General features: G+C 39.6%; 3 protein-coding genes and 1 long non-coding RNA gene across 4 annotated transcripts; 2 read left to right on the plus strand and 2 right to left on the minus strand.

Moving 5' to 3' along the window:
* The first annotated feature begins 46 nt into the window (after positions 1 to 46).
* LOC135437376 (malectin-A) lies at positions 47 to 1,739 on the plus strand. Its single transcript, XM_064695279.1, has one exon. It carries the CDS (start codon positions 176 to 178, stop codon positions 1,307 to 1,309), a length of 1,134 nt encoding a protein of 377 aa, XP_064551349.1. The 5' UTR covers positions 47 to 175; the 3' UTR covers positions 1,310 to 1,739.
* A 1,301-nt stretch (positions 1,740 to 3,040) lies between these two features.
* Fatp1 (Fatty acid transport protein 1) lies at positions 3,041 to 10,492 on the minus strand. The gene is made up of 4 exons (XM_064695283.1): positions 10,304 to 10,492; positions 5,526 to 6,152; positions 4,502 to 4,703; positions 3,041 to 4,443 (listed from the first exon to the last, which is right to left on the minus strand). The coding sequence occupies exons 1-4, from the start codon at positions 10,405 to 10,407 to the stop codon at positions 3,502 to 3,504; spliced, it is 1,875 nt and encodes a 624-aa protein (XP_064551353.1). The 5' UTR covers positions 10,408 to 10,492; the 3' UTR covers positions 3,041 to 3,501.
* A 179-nt stretch (positions 10,493 to 10,671) lies between these two features.
* On the minus strand, positions 10,672 to 11,237 carry LOC135437381 (uncharacterized). Its single transcript, XR_010437676.1, has 3 exons — positions 11,196 to 11,237; positions 10,944 to 11,108; positions 10,672 to 10,749 (listed from the first exon to the last, which is right to left on the minus strand). It is a non-coding gene; the product is annotated as an uncharacterized LOC135437381 (long non-coding RNA).
* Positions 11,238 to 11,469: 232 nt separating this feature from the next.
* On the plus strand, positions 11,470 to 12,942 carry Lrr47 (Leucine-rich repeat 47). Its single transcript, XM_064695323.1, has 2 exons — positions 11,470 to 12,158; positions 12,215 to 12,942. The coding sequence occupies exons 1-2, from the start codon at positions 11,586 to 11,588 to the stop codon at positions 12,926 to 12,928; spliced, it is 1,287 nt and encodes a 428-aa protein (XP_064551393.1). The 5' UTR covers positions 11,470 to 11,585; the 3' UTR covers positions 12,929 to 12,942.
* The last annotated feature ends 5,125 nt before the right edge of the window (positions 12,943 to 18,067 follow it).

Raw genomic sequence — 18,067 nt, forward strand, 5'->3', positions numbered from 1 at the left:
AGGCTATCGATAAGTAATAAGTTTTGGTATTTTACCGCTAGCGCATTGCAGCCCATATTAGAATAAAATATTGTTCAATAAATGGATAAACTAATGGTCAGCACAAAGTAGGCGGCACATATCAAACCGCTGCCACGTGTCCGGGTAAAATTCGAGCTGGCAAACTAAAAACGCAATGCAGTGCAAACTCAAAGTCGCTACAGCAACGACCACAACAACAACTGGAAACAACATGTGCAACGTTGCAGATAAACGCAATGTAAACAACTTGCGGGCAAGTTGTTCAATTCCGTTAATGCTGCCGCTCCTGGTGTTATTCTGCCTGCTGCATGTGGCCCTGTCTGAGCCGCTGAAAGTGATCTACGCTGTAAATGCGGGCGGGGATGACCACACAGACCAGAACGGCATACACTACGAGGCGGATCCGCTGAGCGTGGGCATTTCCTCGGACTATGGCAAGCATTTGCTGATGATCGGCCGCGTGCCGGAACAGGACGAGGTGCTCTACCGCACCGAACGCTATCACACGACCACCTTTGGCTACGACTTTCCCGCCGATGGCGACGGCGACTATGCGCTCATCATGAAGTTCTGCGAGGTCTACTTCGATGCACCCAATCGCAAGGTATTCGATGTGCTGCTTAATCGCAAGCACACGGTGGTCAAGCAGCTGGACATCTACAATCAAGTGGGACGCGGCTCGGCCCACGATGAGATTGTGTACTTCAAGATCGTCAACGGACGGCTGCACTACGAGTACGAGGGTGAAATTGAGACATCGGATGTGCGCAATGGTCGTTTGCGTCTTGACTTTATCAAGGGCGCACTGGACAATCCGAAGATCAATGCATTCGCCCTGCTCAAGGGCGACGTGTCCCAGCTGCCGCGCCTGCACAATACCGTGGCCAGCGAGCGGCGTGCCGAGCCGGAAGAGGAGGGCAAGCCGCGTGTGCCGCGTCCACGTGATAATGAACAGCATCAGGAGCGCATTGTGCGGTACAATGAGCGGCAGGTGCAAAGAGGCTACGAGGATGAAGAGGACGAAGACGAATACGATTTAGAGGAGGGTGAGCCGCAGCCGGAAATGCCGCAACGTCACCAGCACCAACAGCAACCACAGCAGCAGCAATCGCAGCAGCCACAGCCACAACAGCAACAGCAACAACAGTCGACGCAGAGCTCGAAGCGAACGCGCAGTGGACCACGTCAGCCAAATCCCTATTCGATGGATGACTCCTCCATTTTAATGCCAGTTTTCATTGCCATTGGTGCGTTCATACCACTGCTATTTTGCCTGTGCAAGCTGTGATCCCCATGGGATCTATTGGGCTGCCCCCCGTGGGAGCGTTCGTGTTGATTTTTGTGATTTTTATAAAAGACTTAATTATATAATTATCGTTTAGCTGTAGCGACAAACTGTAAACGTTTTTTTTTTTGCCTTTTGTTTTTGCCCACACACAAAAACTCACAAATCTCTCTACTAGTATATATATATATATATATATATATATATATATGTATATATATTTGGCATATTACTCTAATGTGTTCCTTTTTATGGATAGCCAACCACCCTGCCCGCCCGCCAGGCTTGTTTACTTAATCTTACAACGCACTGAAAAATCTTGTTTTTTTATAATTTTGCTTTAAAAGAAAATATGTAATCTGTTTTTAGGCATTTGCTTCAAACGAAATCAATGAAAATAAACCTTGTTTGTTATTAACAAATTGTTTTATGATATCGTAGTCTTTTATTATTAGTTAATGGGTTCTGTGAAGTGTATCAAAAAACTTCGATTTAGGCAATTATAAATATGAATATTATAATCATATTTACTAAATACCTAAAATTTAAAATATTTGTTTAGCGGATATTCCCCGTATAATTACTACGAAGATGATACAGAAATTTGGATAATTTTATTTTAGTGATTAGTTTATTTATGAATCAATGTCGGCTAGTTGCCCTGCTTAGGCCGGGCTAGTTGCTTTTTCTAAGACCTGCAGAATTGTGTTTAAAGCCCAACGGAGGAAAGATTCTTGTAAAGATGACAACATATTCAATGCGACACTTTTCAAAGTCACCCATATCCCAGACTAAATTGAACATCATATCTCTTAGATTTTGGAATGATCGTTAAAAATCGAATCAACTTTTGATAAAAGTAATATCTTACCTGTCCAAAACTTTCCCTTTAAAATTGTATTCTATTTCTATGTTTATATATTTACTTTCTATACCCTAATAAGAACAGGTGTATCTGGAAGGCTAGATTAATTAGGATATCATATTTACTACAATTTATTTTTATATATTTAGGTTTAGCTTAGACATGCTTGACAGATATCAATCATAGACAATATTTTCTCTATAAAAGTGTTGCGAGCTCAATTGTGTGTCGATTGTAGTTCAATTATGTTCTATTAATTCTAAAAAATAATTTGCTGTGAAAGTTCAAAATCGTATCTATTCGGCCACAAATGAATTGATTTACTTAAGTGATAATTGTAACTAAAATTAGAAATCTGAGTACATGGGAACCTCGTATCTAATGTATAAAAAATGTAATGTAATGTAATGTAATCTAATGTATATTGCGCAAGTTAGGGTTAAAGATCGTATAGGGCCAAAGTACAAACTGAAAAGTAAATATAAACAAACCGTAAATGGTGCGGTTAAGCTTAGATTAGCTATTTTTTGCATGTATAATCTTCATGTCAAATATTTAACATACAGATGAACAACCTGCTATTTTTTGTTTTGTTTTGTCCACTTGTTGAAGTACCTGTTAAATTTAACTGCTAACATCTCGATACTCTACAAAGCATGCTGCATGCAAAATTCCAATCATAATGCATGCTGCTGAGGTTCAAGTTCACTGCAGTTAATAGCAACACAAAAGCGCAAGTACGCGGCCAAGCTATGGACGGCTTCCAAGCACATGATTACGTGTTTCGCCCAGACTGCTAAAATTTATAATTTGTATGCAGGTGGCGAATATCAACGTGACAAATCGAGAGAAACGCATTAAACGCAATATTTTCAATAAAACTAATCGATGTAGAACTTTATTTGATAGACACGCTGGGGCGTAGAGTTTAATAGAATAAAGGACAGAAACCAATTAGAGGCTCATATGTACAGGCTACATAAAATGGTATGTGGTAAGAAAATTCTTCTAAACGACTAACAATAAGATTTACAAACATACACGCACACTCACTCGCACATACGAATTGCACTTAGACAAAGTTTTGGTTCGTATACAAAACAATATAAAATGCGTTTCAAACAAAAATGCACAAATCAACTATATACTAGATACATATATGTATATATGTGTATCTTAACAATACAAAAGTGCTAAGCCTTGGATGTGTGCATAAGCCCGAAAGTGGGGGGAATGGTTGGTGAAGACGCTTACAAATTAATTAACAGCATTAGGGTGTAAAGTCACCAAAGAAAAAGATCCCTAAAGAGAGAGCGGTAATTACAGTCCTTTAAAATCGAATCTCGTTGCGCTGCACTTTTTCGTAGGCGCTGGGCGTGAGCGGCTCGTAGCGTCCCTTGGACGTTTGATAGAAGAGCGCATCCTTCACCACATTTGGGTCATAGCCCTCCTTTTGCAGATCCACCTTGCGCAGCTTGAAGGTGCCCGTCAAATCCACCTTGGTGAGCAGTCGCAGTATTTGTGGACGCGCATAGGCGGGCAGCACCTTGGCAAGATTCGCGGCAAATACATCCAAATCGAGTTCACCCTGCGGATCATATATGGCAGCCATGCCGGCGCGTCCTTCAGTATGCGGTATGGTTACGCCATACACCACGGTGTCCTTGTAGCCAGCCACATTGCTGACCTGCGCCTCGACCTCGCTGGTGGACACATTTTCACCTTTCCAGCGGAATGTGTCACCCGTGCGATCCTTAAAGTACAAATAGCCTTTCTCATCAGCGACCAGCAGATCGCCGGAGAGAAATGCCATATCGCCATGCTTGAACACATCCTTGACAATCTTCTTGGCCGATGCCTTGGCGTCCACATAGCCCAGAAATTCTCGCGACGGATTGCCCTTGACGATCTTGCCTATGAAGACGCCCGGTTCGTTGGGCTCACATAGCTCGCAGAGGCCATCCTTGTTACGTATGGGCTCGCCAGTATCGGGATCGGCGCGAATTATCGATATAGGATACACCTTGGGCAATATGCGCGAGACAAAGCCAATGGCACCCACAGTATTGTCGTGATTCATAATGTTCGCATTGCCTTCTGTGGCGCCATAGAATTCACCCACTTTGGCTATGTTGAAACGCTCCACAAACTGCGGCCAAATCTGCGGACGCAAACCGTTGCCAAAGACCAAACGCACACGATGCGCACGATCGTGCTCCGAAGGCTTAGTGGCCAGGATATAGCGCGCCATTTCGCCAATATATTGACCAACCTGTGCGGGCAGAGATGGTTAGATTGATGGACAATAAACGGCACTTAAAATCACTTACAGTAGCATTGAACTTGGCGCAATCAGCAAAATAGTTGGAAGCCGAGAACTTCTTGCGTATGGACACCGTGGAGCCAAAGATCACCGACTGGCCCATGCACATGATGCCACCAGCGGTGTGATAGAGCGGCAAAGGCGTATAAAACACGTCGTCGTTGCTGAAGCCCATGGTGTAGTGGATGCCGGCGGCAATGAACAAATAACTGGGAGCAGAAAATGGGTTTTAGTGGATATTTATAGAAAATTGAAATTTTGTAATTGATGCAATTGATTCTACATAAGAATGCAAGTTCATGAGCCATTTATAAATCTTGTTTCAAAAGTCAATACCTAAATATTTAATTTTATAGTAAATAATTCCTTAAAAAAAAAACTTATGAATACAAATAATTAATATATACTAAAAATATAACACACTCTGAAATATCATTGCCTATATGCAATGTGATACATCTAGAAATATTATCCAATTATTGTGGTCTAAATGCTAAATGAAGCATAACATAAAAAATGGATCTAAGACCTCATCCCACAAATATATAGACTACTATAACTATCATTTGATGAAAAACTTTATATGTTTTAATATCTGCATATTTTGCTATCAATAATTGTAATTATAGATAAGAGAAATATAATATTTACAAGATAATTATAGCTGGCATGTCATGATTATCAATTCTCTTTATTACTCAATAGAAGACTTGCACAAAAGCATTTGAACACTAGACAAACGCGTCATTCATTTCTTACGCTTTGCCTATTTTAAGTATGAGCTATAGAAAATGAAGTGAATGTAATGAATAGCCTGCATTCTTTCGTACCAAGTACTTGCTTGAGAAAAAGAAGACACTCAAATAGATTAAATAAATGTAAGCTGCAACTTTCTCAAAGGTAAATATTTGTTATTCATTTGTTAAATGAAAATAACTTGCAAATGTACTTGTGAATACTTGGTAAAGCATGAGTTCATGTCTAGTCTCTATCTCTAAAAAGTAAGAAAAGAAACATTATTGCTGACTAACCGTGAGTGAGAGATGACAGCCGCCTTGGGCAGACCCGTGGTGCCGGATGTATAGATGTAGACCAGTTTGTCATGGTGATCCACCTGCGCCTTGCCGGGTTTCTCAGTGCTGGCCGCGGAGAGTAGCGTATTCAGATTCTTGGCCTGTTTGACCGCCTCCGATTGTGTGTTGTTGTTCTCGTTATTGTATTGGAACAGTGTCAGACTGTTGGGCAGATCTTTGATTATATCGGCCATGGCCTCAACAAAATCCTCGCCGTAGATGAGCGCATGGCAATGGGCCACTGTGATGCTGTGCAGCAGCGAGGGACCACGCAGATTCGTGTTGATCAGCGGCGTGATGATGCCAATTTTGGATAGACCCAGCCAGGTGGCCACATACTCGGCACGGTTCTCCATTAGCAGACCGACAACGTCGCCCTTCTGATAGCCCTGCGCCTGCAGCACATTGGCCACGCGATTCGCATGCTCGTTCACCTGGCGGAATGTCCATTTCTGGGTCTCGCTAATCACGGCTATCTTCTCCGGATGAGCATTCACATTTTCCTCGAAAACATCGGCCACGGTATGGTTGAGGCGTTCGTGATGTTTCGTGTAACGCAGCAGCTTTCCATAGGCCCACAAAGCACTGCAAGGGGCAGGGGAAGAAGAATATTGTTATAAGAAGAGTAACAAGCACGATTAGCGATATGCCGCACAATTGCACAGTATACAGGTGTGTCTACATTATCAATCGATCTGCTGGAGTTGCGTGTTTTATGGGCCGATTGTGAAAACAAACCAAAATAGCTCAAGCGTTGGACAAGCGCAGCACACGGCGCAGCCATAACCCAGATAAGGCCTAAAGTACATATGTATAATCATGGCAAACAGCCGGAGGGGCAAAGAGGGGGCCAACTGCAATTAAATGTGCCTGGGAAAACAGCTTGAAGTGATTCGAAATGGCAATAAAACTAAAATTATGTGAAGTTAAGAGCGAAAGTAAATGAAATTGTTAATCGGCTTGGTTTCTTCAATAGAAAACTGAGTACAAGTTTAATGTATGTATATGCTATAACGATTTTTTAATATATTCATTTCAAATGGAATATTTCCCATCAAAGTATGCTTTACTCTAACAAGTAGTTGACTTATTTAACTGCATCAACTCCCAAAGATTAACACATTTTTGAATCCACGTTTTTTTTCACTTAAAAGCTTGGTTTGCTATTTTTTCTCATAAAATATATTGCCCTTTTATTAAGAATTTTTCATTAACTAAGTATTTTCATATAAAAACTGCTAAACAAATTTGATCTCTACTCATAATTGTCATCTAACAAATATAATTTCATAAATCCGATGACTGGGCCCCTAGATGAAATGAATGCAGCAAAATGTCAAGACGATATATATTACCAATATAAATAAACTTATTTTAGGATTGGATGGATTGTATACCTTGAGTTACCTTGAAAATAAGACTGTGCCCCCTGTAAAAACCTATACGTATGTACTTTGTAAAAAACAACGTAAACCAGTTAAGAATAATCTGTAAAGCTAAACAACTATATGGAATTCATTAAATAAAAATCATACCAAGTAGACTGTATAAGACCTTTGCCAATTACAGCTGAAGCTAAAGTACATTTAGCTGAAAGCGTAGTAATATTAACATTTAGATATAAATCAAATGAGCTCAGAGCAAAGGTTACTCCGATGTACTAAGTAAATAAAAAAACGAGAAAGTAGGGTACATCTTCGGCACGTCGAAGATTGAATACCCTTGTAGACATTTCCCTTTTGCAAATATGTGAGAATAGTGAACCTTGTAAGAGCAGAGTTTGATGAAAATATCTTGGAAAGCAGAATATTTCGCCATATAAGAAGCTACTTTTCGACCGATCGTTCCTAGACAGCTATATGATATGGTAGTCCGATGTTGATAAGCTTTGGCATATATGTAGGGAGCGTGGTGAAACTAATAAATGCCGACTTTGTCAAGATATCTTCATAAACAAACAAGTTTTCCATACAAGAATCTATTTTTCGATCGATCGTTTCTATAGCAGCTAAATGATAGAGAGGTCCGATCAAAGTTTCAAGACAATAGCTGTAAAACTGAGAGACTTGTTCGCATAGAAACAGACAGATAGAGAGACGGACCTGGCTATATCGACTCGGCTCTTGAAGCTGCTCTAGAATAAATACACTTAATAGGGTCAGAGTCATTTCCTTTTATGTGTTACATACTGCATGACGAATTTATAATACCCTCTACGGGGGTAGCCCCATCTAGGAAAAACTAAAAACCACTTGGCTTAAGGAAAGTTTGTACACACTTATACATATATGGAGCATAACGGAAAGTTAATTCACTTAACGTTCATAATTTACGACCGGCTAATACAGCCCCCCAATCTATCGAATCTATGGAATTTTTAAGCTGCACTCGATTTGCCTAGCACTCGAGAGTGCTTTGGACTTGATAGAAAGCGTAGCATAGCTGATAAGATTGTGCGCCTAAGTAGTTGGGGATTATTGCCCATGGCGACGTGCTAAAAATTAATTCAGCTATATGTAATTGGAATTTGTTGAAGTGCTACCGATGGGGTCCAATTATGTGAGCAGCGCGACTGCCGATTCAAGCAATAAAGTGACAATTGGCATTTTAATACGCCGTATATATGTATATACAAAACATCTTATATATGTACGTGTATGTATCTAAGCTCGTGCACTTTGTATACCATGTGTGTGAATAGCGCATGATACAGAGCCGAGTTACGCAAGGTCGTCAAGAAACCGCTTGCAGCGGAATGGTCGATCTTAAGAATCTTGTTCATTAACTTGAAATACACCTGGCCTTGTTGCTCGGAACTCGATCTGAGTTGTTGTTGCTGTGTTTCTGTGCCATAAAAACGAATTTAGCTGATTTTCAGCAATTCGTCAGTGCGCAAATTTCGACTCCAACTCAATGCCAATTTATGTATATATAATATACCATTGATCTATATAACTACCGAAGGGTATTGTATTTTCGAAACTTGGAGAAGATTTTAATTATCAGAGACTATAATTAGCAGTTTCTGATCGTAGTATATACAACATGCAATGTCATTCAACAGCTGTTTTATTATTGAAATTATAAGCCGGAACCTTTTCTTTACTTTAAGAATACACCTTCGATTCCTCCTTACACTTTATAGTTTGGCTACCTTAATGATCTATGATTTCTGCTACTCTAAATATATAAAAAATTTGTTTAAAGGCCCCAAAGTCGAACTTTTACACTGCACTTATCTTTTATGACTTAAGTGAGCGCTAATATGTTTTTGAAAAATTTCTTGGAAGTGGAGAATACGAGCAAAGCGGCTAAACTAATACTTTCATAGTTAATTCGAATTTCTTACTTAATATCTATATAAGTTCCTAATTACTTTTTTTTAAAACTGTGTGCATATTAATTTAGGGGAAATTAAATTTAGTAGCTTCAGGCATTAGAGGCTCAGATAAAGTTAATTAGAATTGACAATTTAAGCCCATGATCCAGAGATAACACCAATTTTAATCTGAGCAAAGTTAGTTAGCACAAGGTAATCCTACTAATTTTACCAAATCTATATCATACCAACCAACTAAAGATGCGACCAATGTTGCTTAAGATCTTTCTGGCAGACATGTATTTGTATCATGTGTAGGATAGTATAATACCCAATGGTCTATTTTCTTTTTAATTTTTTTGTCAAGCATTTCGGAATTGTGTCACGGAAATTTCCATAGATCAGCGGCCTCTCTGCTTACTTTGGGCATTTATAATTGTCATTTACATAAAATTAGTGTTGAGCGTTGGCAACCCTAGCTAAGCATAGCAACAAAAATGTGATACTTCCGCAAATTTAAATTGAATTCAAATACGAAAATACAAAAAAATAAAACAATTATAAAACCCCCAAAAGCAAGTGACACGACGACGTTTTCAAGAACAGTTCGTGCGCTGATCGACGTCGACGTTGACGTCGGCGTCCGCGTCAGTAACTGTGCCAGCAGCACCAACAACTCTGCTTCTTCCGCCCCACTCAAAGAGAGGCACAGAGACACGATAAAGAAAAAAAAATTAGTATGCGTTGCAGAGACTCTTCACGCATTATCGCATGGATTGGGCCAACCGCTCAATGGTGTATTAAAAGTGAATTTGATTTTTCAGTTTGTTTTGGTTTGTTTTTTTTTTTTTTTTTGCCACCTACTGACATTGTTTGCAGCGACCTTGAACCTGACGAAGTCAATGACTGGCAATAAAAAAAGAAGCTACGATAAAAAACTATGCACAACTGATAGCCCAAATGTATGACACATCCAAGCATATGTTTTGTTTACATAGCAATCAAGTCGAAAGGCCAGATAACATATGTATGAAAATTGTGAAAAGAGAAAACTTCAGCTGTAGCTTTTCTAAAATCTGTACATAGTGGCTGCTGCAGACACTCGACCCAAATAGATGGCAGAAACGAGTTTTTCTATGACTATTTTTTTTTATAATATTTTTTTTTACTTGTTTAGCGCTTGGGTACAATGGGCAAAGTATACGTCCAGACAACGATCTGTTTGCGGTTGAGTGGCAGAGACACAGGAGAGTTGGGAACGCTCAAATGGACTTATAAAAGAAAATGTAAATTGTATTGAAATGCACACCACTTGCGGTATTGTAAACGAATCAACCTTAGGACGCACACCACATTTATACACAACAAAACATACACATCATAGAAACACACAAAAACACACACACACGAAACTCACGTTAAATCTCGTTTGGCTGTTGCTCCCGCGATGTAGAACCAGCGCCAAGACCTTGTTAGCAGCAAAGCGATGAGCGCAACGAGTACCGCAAAAAACCAACCCATTGTGTGGAACGTGTAGTTGACGCAGGCGACAGTCAGTGCGAATGCGACTGTCGCGCAAAAATAACGAAATATGACTAAAACGCGCTCGCGTCGTTGGCGCTTGCGTTGCTGGAGTGATCGATAGCTGAGCGATGACGATTGCCGATGCTGATGATCAGCTGTGTTGGCCACACTGCGCAACTGTTGAGCGTTGTTAACGTTGCCAGATCATGCAAAATGTTTAACATTAATATTAATATTAATATTATGCAGAATATTACTTACATTGGTGCTATAAAGCGCACAGTTGTCAATATTGATAACCACGTTGCGGCTTACATCGTTGTCTAGTAGGCTGTTGTGCTGTTGAAACCATTGTGTAACTTATATTTACTTATTCGTTAAGTTTTGTTCAAATAATTTGCCCGCCATTTCTGCAAAGCTTTCGCCTATGCAAGCTTTTAAAAGCTTCAAATGTTTTCTGTTATGCAGTTATTGACTTTTGCATAAATTTGCACCTTTACAGCTTCGTTGATAAACAAATATAAATCACTTACTGTTAGTTCCCGCCTTTGTTGAATGTTGTCGCAATTGTTATAACGCAAGCGTTGATAACGCGTGTCGTTGCGTTGTCACAAGAATCCATTGAACATATAAAATGGTAGAAATTGTCGACGAAAGCGGACAACTTTCCGAAATATCATTTTCCTGCGTTTAGCGTGCTGTGTGGGCAAACCCGTGATTTTGGTTAGTAAATTTACAGCAATTTGACCAGTAAGGTTCAATGTTTTGTTTTGTTTTATAACTACTTTTGATGTTGTGGCTAGTCCTAAGCTTTAAAGCTGCAGTTGTTAAGATTTGAACTAGTTCCTTGAACAATCAGCTGATGCCGATTTGGTGTCATGGAACATTAAGAACTTAGTGACCTCTATTAATTTATAACTTATTAAATTATATTGGTGTTGCAATTTACACTTTTCACTGTATTTCCATTTCATTACTTAATATTTTATTTTTTTAATTTAAAAACGCGCCAAGTTGTGCTATCGATTATTGCAGCTATCGGCTAGCGTCAGCTGTTTGACAACTAACCAGATGGCAGCACCGCGAGCAAGTCAAAGCCGTTTTAACAACTTAAGAAATAACAATTACGTTTTTTGGCGTTATTTCTGTTTATTTTAAGCCAACGCAGCCACGCAATGAAAATATTATGCGAGGTGCAGGTGTTAAATCGCACAACGCAGGCAAATCGGACTCCTCGGGCCGTAAAATCAACGCTTGCCATCGGCTACAAGCAAAGCGCGCGCGACTCCAATGGCAATACCAAAAAGGAGCTGGAAATGGTGCTGTTCACTCCCCAGGTGAAGGCTGGCACACGGTACAAGGTGCGCGATAATATACACTGCGTACACACCAAATTCGTGCTGGACGGCAAGGCCACCATTGGCTTTAAGCAGCCGGCAGAGAATCTGCTCATCAAATGTGATCCCATACAGCTAAAGGGTTTTCTTCAAACGCTCAAGCTGGGCATGGAGGGCAAGGATGCCATCAATTTGAGACTGAACATAGCTAACACAACCGCCTTACCACAGAAGGCACAGCCGCAGCAGCGAATGACCATCAATAAACGCAGCGAGTATCCAGTTAAAGGTTTTCCGCGCACTCTCAAATCGCTGACCATCAACAATATCCAATTGATGAAGCTCAGCTTTGAGATTTGCACACTGCGCAATCTGACCACGCTGGATGTCAGTGGCAACAAGCTAGCAAAGGTAATATACACATTGTTAGCGTTGATTTATAATGAATATTTCATTTACCCGCATAGATACCCACCGAATTGGGTCGCCTGCCGCTCACCTCGCTGCATTTAAGCGGCAATGCGCTGGGCGAGCTCAACGACTGGTGCTGGCTGCGTGGTAGCAAACTGAGTCAGTCCCTCTGCGAGCTGGACTTGTCGGCTAACGGACTCAGCTACTTTCCACCGCCATTGGTCAGATTCGAGAGTCTGGTCACGCTTAATCTGAACCATAATAAGCTGCGTCACCTGCCCTTCGCCATACGTCGCCTTCAAAAGCTGCGATCGCTGCATGTGTCCAGCAATAAATTAGAATCACTGCCCGCTGCCATTGAGGATCTGCATATAGATTTGCTGGACGTATGGGGCAACTGCTTCAAAGGTTTCAATGTGGAAGCCGCTCAAACACAGGTGCAACGCACAGCTGCCACACACACGCCCACGCCGCTCTGGTTGCAGGCGGCACGCGTGGTCTCTACACATAAACTGCCCTATTCGACGAGTACACTGCCTGCCATACTCATCGAACTCATCTCGGAAGCGCCCAAGTGCCTATGCGGCAAACTGTGCTATGCGCTAGAGTCTCGCGATCTGCTGAAGCGCGTTACCCAGCCCAAGTTTACCAATATCAAGAATTTGACCTACAGTCGAGAGCATCAGATCTACTCCGATGTGATCATCTGTGGTCCCAATTGTTGTGCCTATCCACAGCTGAAGGCTCTATTCAATATATTAGTCTCTTGAGATATTATCGATTTTAGTTTCATGTGTTTCCTGCCTGTTTAAAACAAGATTCCGAATCCATTGCTTCTACAGAATGATCTTAGGTTGATTTAAGCACTGTGACATTGTTTCGGTATAGAAAATTTCAACAGGTTTTAGTTTATTTAGTTATTACAGACTTATTTATTTATTTGGAGGAAATCATGTCCAGGTCAATATAACTTTTATGAAATATGATCATTCCATGAATTTTTTATATCAAAATTTACATATTTATTTCACATGCCAAAATCAGCACACGACTGAAGAACTAATAATATACAAAAGTTTCCATTTTAACGCGTGTTAAATAAAAATGCCAATTAAAACGAATTTAATAATAATAAAAACAAAGTAATAATATTTTAGTTTGTTGGAAAATCTATTTTAAACAAATTGCATAAGTCAGATTTTATACCTTAAATTATAATTAAAATTATAATAGTTTTCCGATTTTGATAGATTTTTACAAAAAAGAAATATAGTCTCCTTTATCTCTAAAAACAAAAATGTAAAGAAGTGTAAAAACAAGAACTCCCAAGGATCTATTTCATATATTAGTCCAATGTCAATTTAGATGCACAGACGAATATGATAGATATATGAATGGAAAGACAGATGGACATGGATTTCAAGACTTGACTATATACATATGTATATACGTATCAGGAATATTCATATATATTATTATCTGCTTCTGAATGTTCCATTTATTTAGACCTCTTTTTATAACATTTTTGTGCAGTTTAAACATGGACAGGTCGTAATAATAACATTAAGTATTGTATTTAAAATCTATTAAATACCGCAGATGTATTTGTACCAGCTAAGTGCTTTATCTTGTTGAAGTTGAGGGAGCTTTTTTATTTTATTTATTTTTCTTTTTTTGTTAATAATCACTACCTTAATGTATGCATGTAATGATTACTTTTCATTTTGTATAAGTTAGGCTTTTGCATACCCTTTTAGGAGGGCACGTTAAATATGTCATGAATTGTGTATCGCTTAGAAGACATCTCCATGTAGATATTCTTGATCAGTTTCAATGCCATAGGAACGATCGGTCGGAAATTAAGTTTAAATGGAAGAATCGGACGAAAAATGCATTTCCTTATGGCAAAAAATTCAGTTTTCCAAGATATCTAAATCGAACTCAGCAATTACGAACTTCACAATTCTTCGCGCAGCTGTAGAAAACCTTAAGCCATATTTCTACAAGAGTATATAATTTTCGGCGTGCCGAATATAGCCAGTCTCTCATGTTGATGATGATTTTGGTTTTTGTTGATAAGAGAAACTTTTGGGTAAAGTGTAATCAAGTCGTGTGTGGCACATTTTGTGGCAATGCAATGCAAGCGCTGCGTAAAGGACTCTCAGTCGGCCTTCACTTTCACTGCTGCTCACGGACGCATAAAGACATTTACACGCACAGCCCCTGCCAAAAGCCCTGCCCCGGCCACGGACACCCTCCCACCCACGTCCCCTGGCGCATCGCTTACGTTGTTTTCATATAACAGGCGCTCGTTGTTTTTATTATTAAAAGCTTCGTGCGTATGTGACTTGCATAAATGCTGGCATGAGCATGACTTTTTATCAGACTTAAACTGGCACCTAAACACAGCCAAATACACAAACACACATACACACACACCTACCATATCACACTCACACACACACTTGCTTGCTGCTATCATTTTCTTGGCATTTTCCATTCAGCTTTATCAAATCAAAACTCTGAAGCGTTGCCACTTTTTTAAATAAGCATAAACACAGGGACAGTCTGCAGCCTGCCCCCCGCTCCCGCCCTTTCTTACAACCCACACACACACACACGCTTGGCGAAAAAACTTAATGTGCAGCTGGGGAATAGAAAAGAGTCGGAGCAACGCGAAGAAATAGGAAAAAAGAAAGGCTGAGGATGAGCCATGACTTGTGGCAAACTGGCAGCAGGCCTAACTATAAAAATCTTTATCGGCATGTGAGCGAAGGGACAATGGTGGAGGGAGGGGTGGTAGTTGGTTGGGGCAGCCGCCTAAGCAGCACAAATCCAATTTTGAGCAGCATTTAAGTGTCCTGGCTGCGTCTGTGCCACTTCCTGGGCAACACAGCCTTAACCCAGCCGAAAAGAAAAAGTTTGTTTTCCGTTTTTGTTTGCTATGCAGATACACACATACTTACATATGTGTGTGCGTATGTATGTGTAAATGTGTGTTGACTGGAGTGTGTTTGTCAAAGCCTTTTCCTGGCCGTGACATTGTCATTTCTGTGCATGTGTGTGTGGGTGGGTGTGTGTGTGTGCTCCACAAATATTTGATTTGATTTTACATTCGCTTTACAGCTCATTTTTTCAATGTGCGCCTAAAATGCTGCAACTAAAATGTTGAATAGAATATTTCAAGGGAACATTGCCTAAAAGTTTATTTACATAAAAGATTTAAATTAACATATGTTTACAAATTTGGTATGCATATAGCACAAATTATGTTTTGTGAACAAAAAAATAATTAAATCTTGAGTTTGTTTTTTCGCTGTATTCCCTGAAAAGATTGAGCATAAATTAAATATGTATATATACATTTTTTTGAGTTTTGATTTGAAATACTTATTTTATTTAGTAAAATTAAATTGTTTATATACTTTTGATAGTTATAGTTGCTTTAACTACATTTTCAAAGACCAAAATTCAATAAATAAATAAGCATTAAATTATTTTAATTTTTTGTTAATATAATATGCCAATAATTTATACATTTTCTTAGCACAATACAAAAAAATATCCTTTGTGAGATAAAACGATTTCGAATCTTGATATTTTTATAGTTTCTTGAAGGGCAAGAATACTAACTACGTCTGGAGGAGCATAGGAATTAATAGTGCATTCCCAGGCGTCTCCATAAAATTTGACTATATTAAGAAAATAACATAATCATAAACAGTAAAAAAGCTTGCCATAAATATAATTCAAATTTCTTGCTTTTTTTATATTTAAACAAAGTTGGGTAATAGTCTTTGTTATGAACATTATAAATTTGCGAAAAGTATACAAATTTTATTTATTAATAGCTATAAAAACCAAAATGAACAAAGCAGCATCAAAAATCGTTTTATAGACTGTGGATTTTTTCAAAAACAAAAAAAAAATTGAAAAAGTTTTTATAAAACTCTGTGTCTGGCTGGCCCTTAATAAAATAAGCCAACCCTCAATCATTTGCCCAGCGCAACCAACTTCGAAGCCCCCAAAAACGTAAAACAAAAAGATGCCAAGTCAGCTTAGTCAGGGGAATGGGTCCCATTTGGAGCCGGGGGTATTCTGTTTTGTTGTGTCTCCCATAAAGCGCGCTTCAAAGGCAGTAAAAACTCCATTAACTGTCATCAAAAATGCATTTCGCATGCAGCAAATGGCCAGAAGAGAAACGCGGGGGTGACCATCAAATAGAATAGAATGAAATGGCGCAAATCAAAACACATCGAATAAATCAAAGAGCACCACGAGAGAGAGAGAGAGAGAGAGAGAGAGAGAGAGAGGGGGAGAAAGTGCAAACTCTGACGAGGCGAGCACATTTTTATGGCTAATGAACGCAGCAGCCGCCTGGACGAGGACGAAGACACGGTCGGTGTATCCCTCGTGTCCTGGCAGCATTTGGCCACATTTTTATGCATGCCCCGGGCACAAATTAACTTTCCAATTGATTGGGGGTGCTTTTGGTGGTCTGCTGGCATTGTCACTCCCCGCACATTACACGCCCCGCCGCAGTCGCATTAAATTTATCCCCAATTTGCGTGCAGTGGGGCAACATTTTATGTCTGGCTGTCTGGCTGACTGGCTGGCTGGTTGGCGTCTGGCGCTCCACTTTGGCTTATCAAATTTTATTAGCAGGCCAGCAAATTGTTGCAAGACGACAAATAGCTTCGGTTTCGGTGGTGCGGGGCCTGTTGCCACCAAGTTATGAGCCACCCCCAAAAAATGCAGTTGACTTCGCAGCTCAGCCTAGGTACGCGTATGATTTGTCGTCGCTATCAATTTCTAAACATTTGAGCCGAAAAACCAACCCTCTTTTTTTTTGTCTAGCCTGGCCCAAAACGCCGGCTAGAAAAGCTAGAAAAACGACCGGAAAAGTGCAAACACACGCGAAACTGTCGTCGACTTTGCCTTCGGAGCTTTCGGGTCTATTGGTGGAAGGGCTCCAGCCCCATGTGCGAGGGCTTGGCTTGGCTTGGCTTGCCGCGTGCACGAATCCAATAAAAACGTTTTGATAGGCTTATGACCGGGTTTTTTCATGTTGCCACACCAGTTACAATCGCCAAGAGACTGTCCTGATATTATTTCAAATTTACTTGCTAACTGTTACAGCAAATTGTGATAAGGATTCCCGCCTTACACGCACCAGAAAAACAATAGACGTTAAGAGACTTCAGATATATTTGGCTTTAAGGCGTTTCAGAGCTTAAAGAAAATGTAACCTATATTTATATATGCAAGCCTTTTGGAACCGAACGACTTATTTTCATGAAAATTCACTTGAGGATATAGGGAACTAATGCTCTATGGGTAAAAGTTCCAATTCGTTTCATACTTATTTAAAAGTTGTATTTCTCTTTATCCCAATTGTCAAAATGTGTGAAAATGTGACGTCTAAAAAACGTAGCCCAGGCAAAGCCAGTTAATACCAAAGACTATATTTAAATAAATAGTTGAAAAATAATTCCTAGTCGTTTCGTTTCTATTTTAATAAATAGTTAACAAGACATTTGTGTCGACTCAAAATCTTTTGGAAATTATCTAAATTAATTTTTAAAATATTAGCTTCGGCTTAAGATTCAGAATTAAGGCCGAGCCACCAACTCGATATATAAATTATTAAAATATAAATTTGGCTTCGGTTAGGTGATGTCCCAATATTGGTTTTTCTATGGTGACATATGTTTTTATTCGATTGTTTCCCTGTCAGTTTTTTTTCTTATTATAAGTAGAGTTTGTTTGTCCGCATAATTCAAAGCAAATTTCATCCAAGAAGCTGAAGAAAAACATAAGGGAATTAAATGTGAGGCATTGCATTTCTTTTCGGCCTTAAGAGAAAATACTTATTACTAACCTGTGCCTCTCTGGACATCCACGCGACA

The sequence above is a fragment of the Drosophila montana genome, unplaced genomic scaffold, assembly GCF_035044405.1.
Source record: "Drosophila montana isolate Dmon_TW-CO22-7 unplaced genomic scaffold, ASM3504440v1 contig_3734_1, whole genome shotgun sequence".
Lineage (NCBI taxonomy): Eukaryota > Metazoa > Arthropoda > Insecta > Diptera > Drosophilidae > Drosophila > Drosophila montana.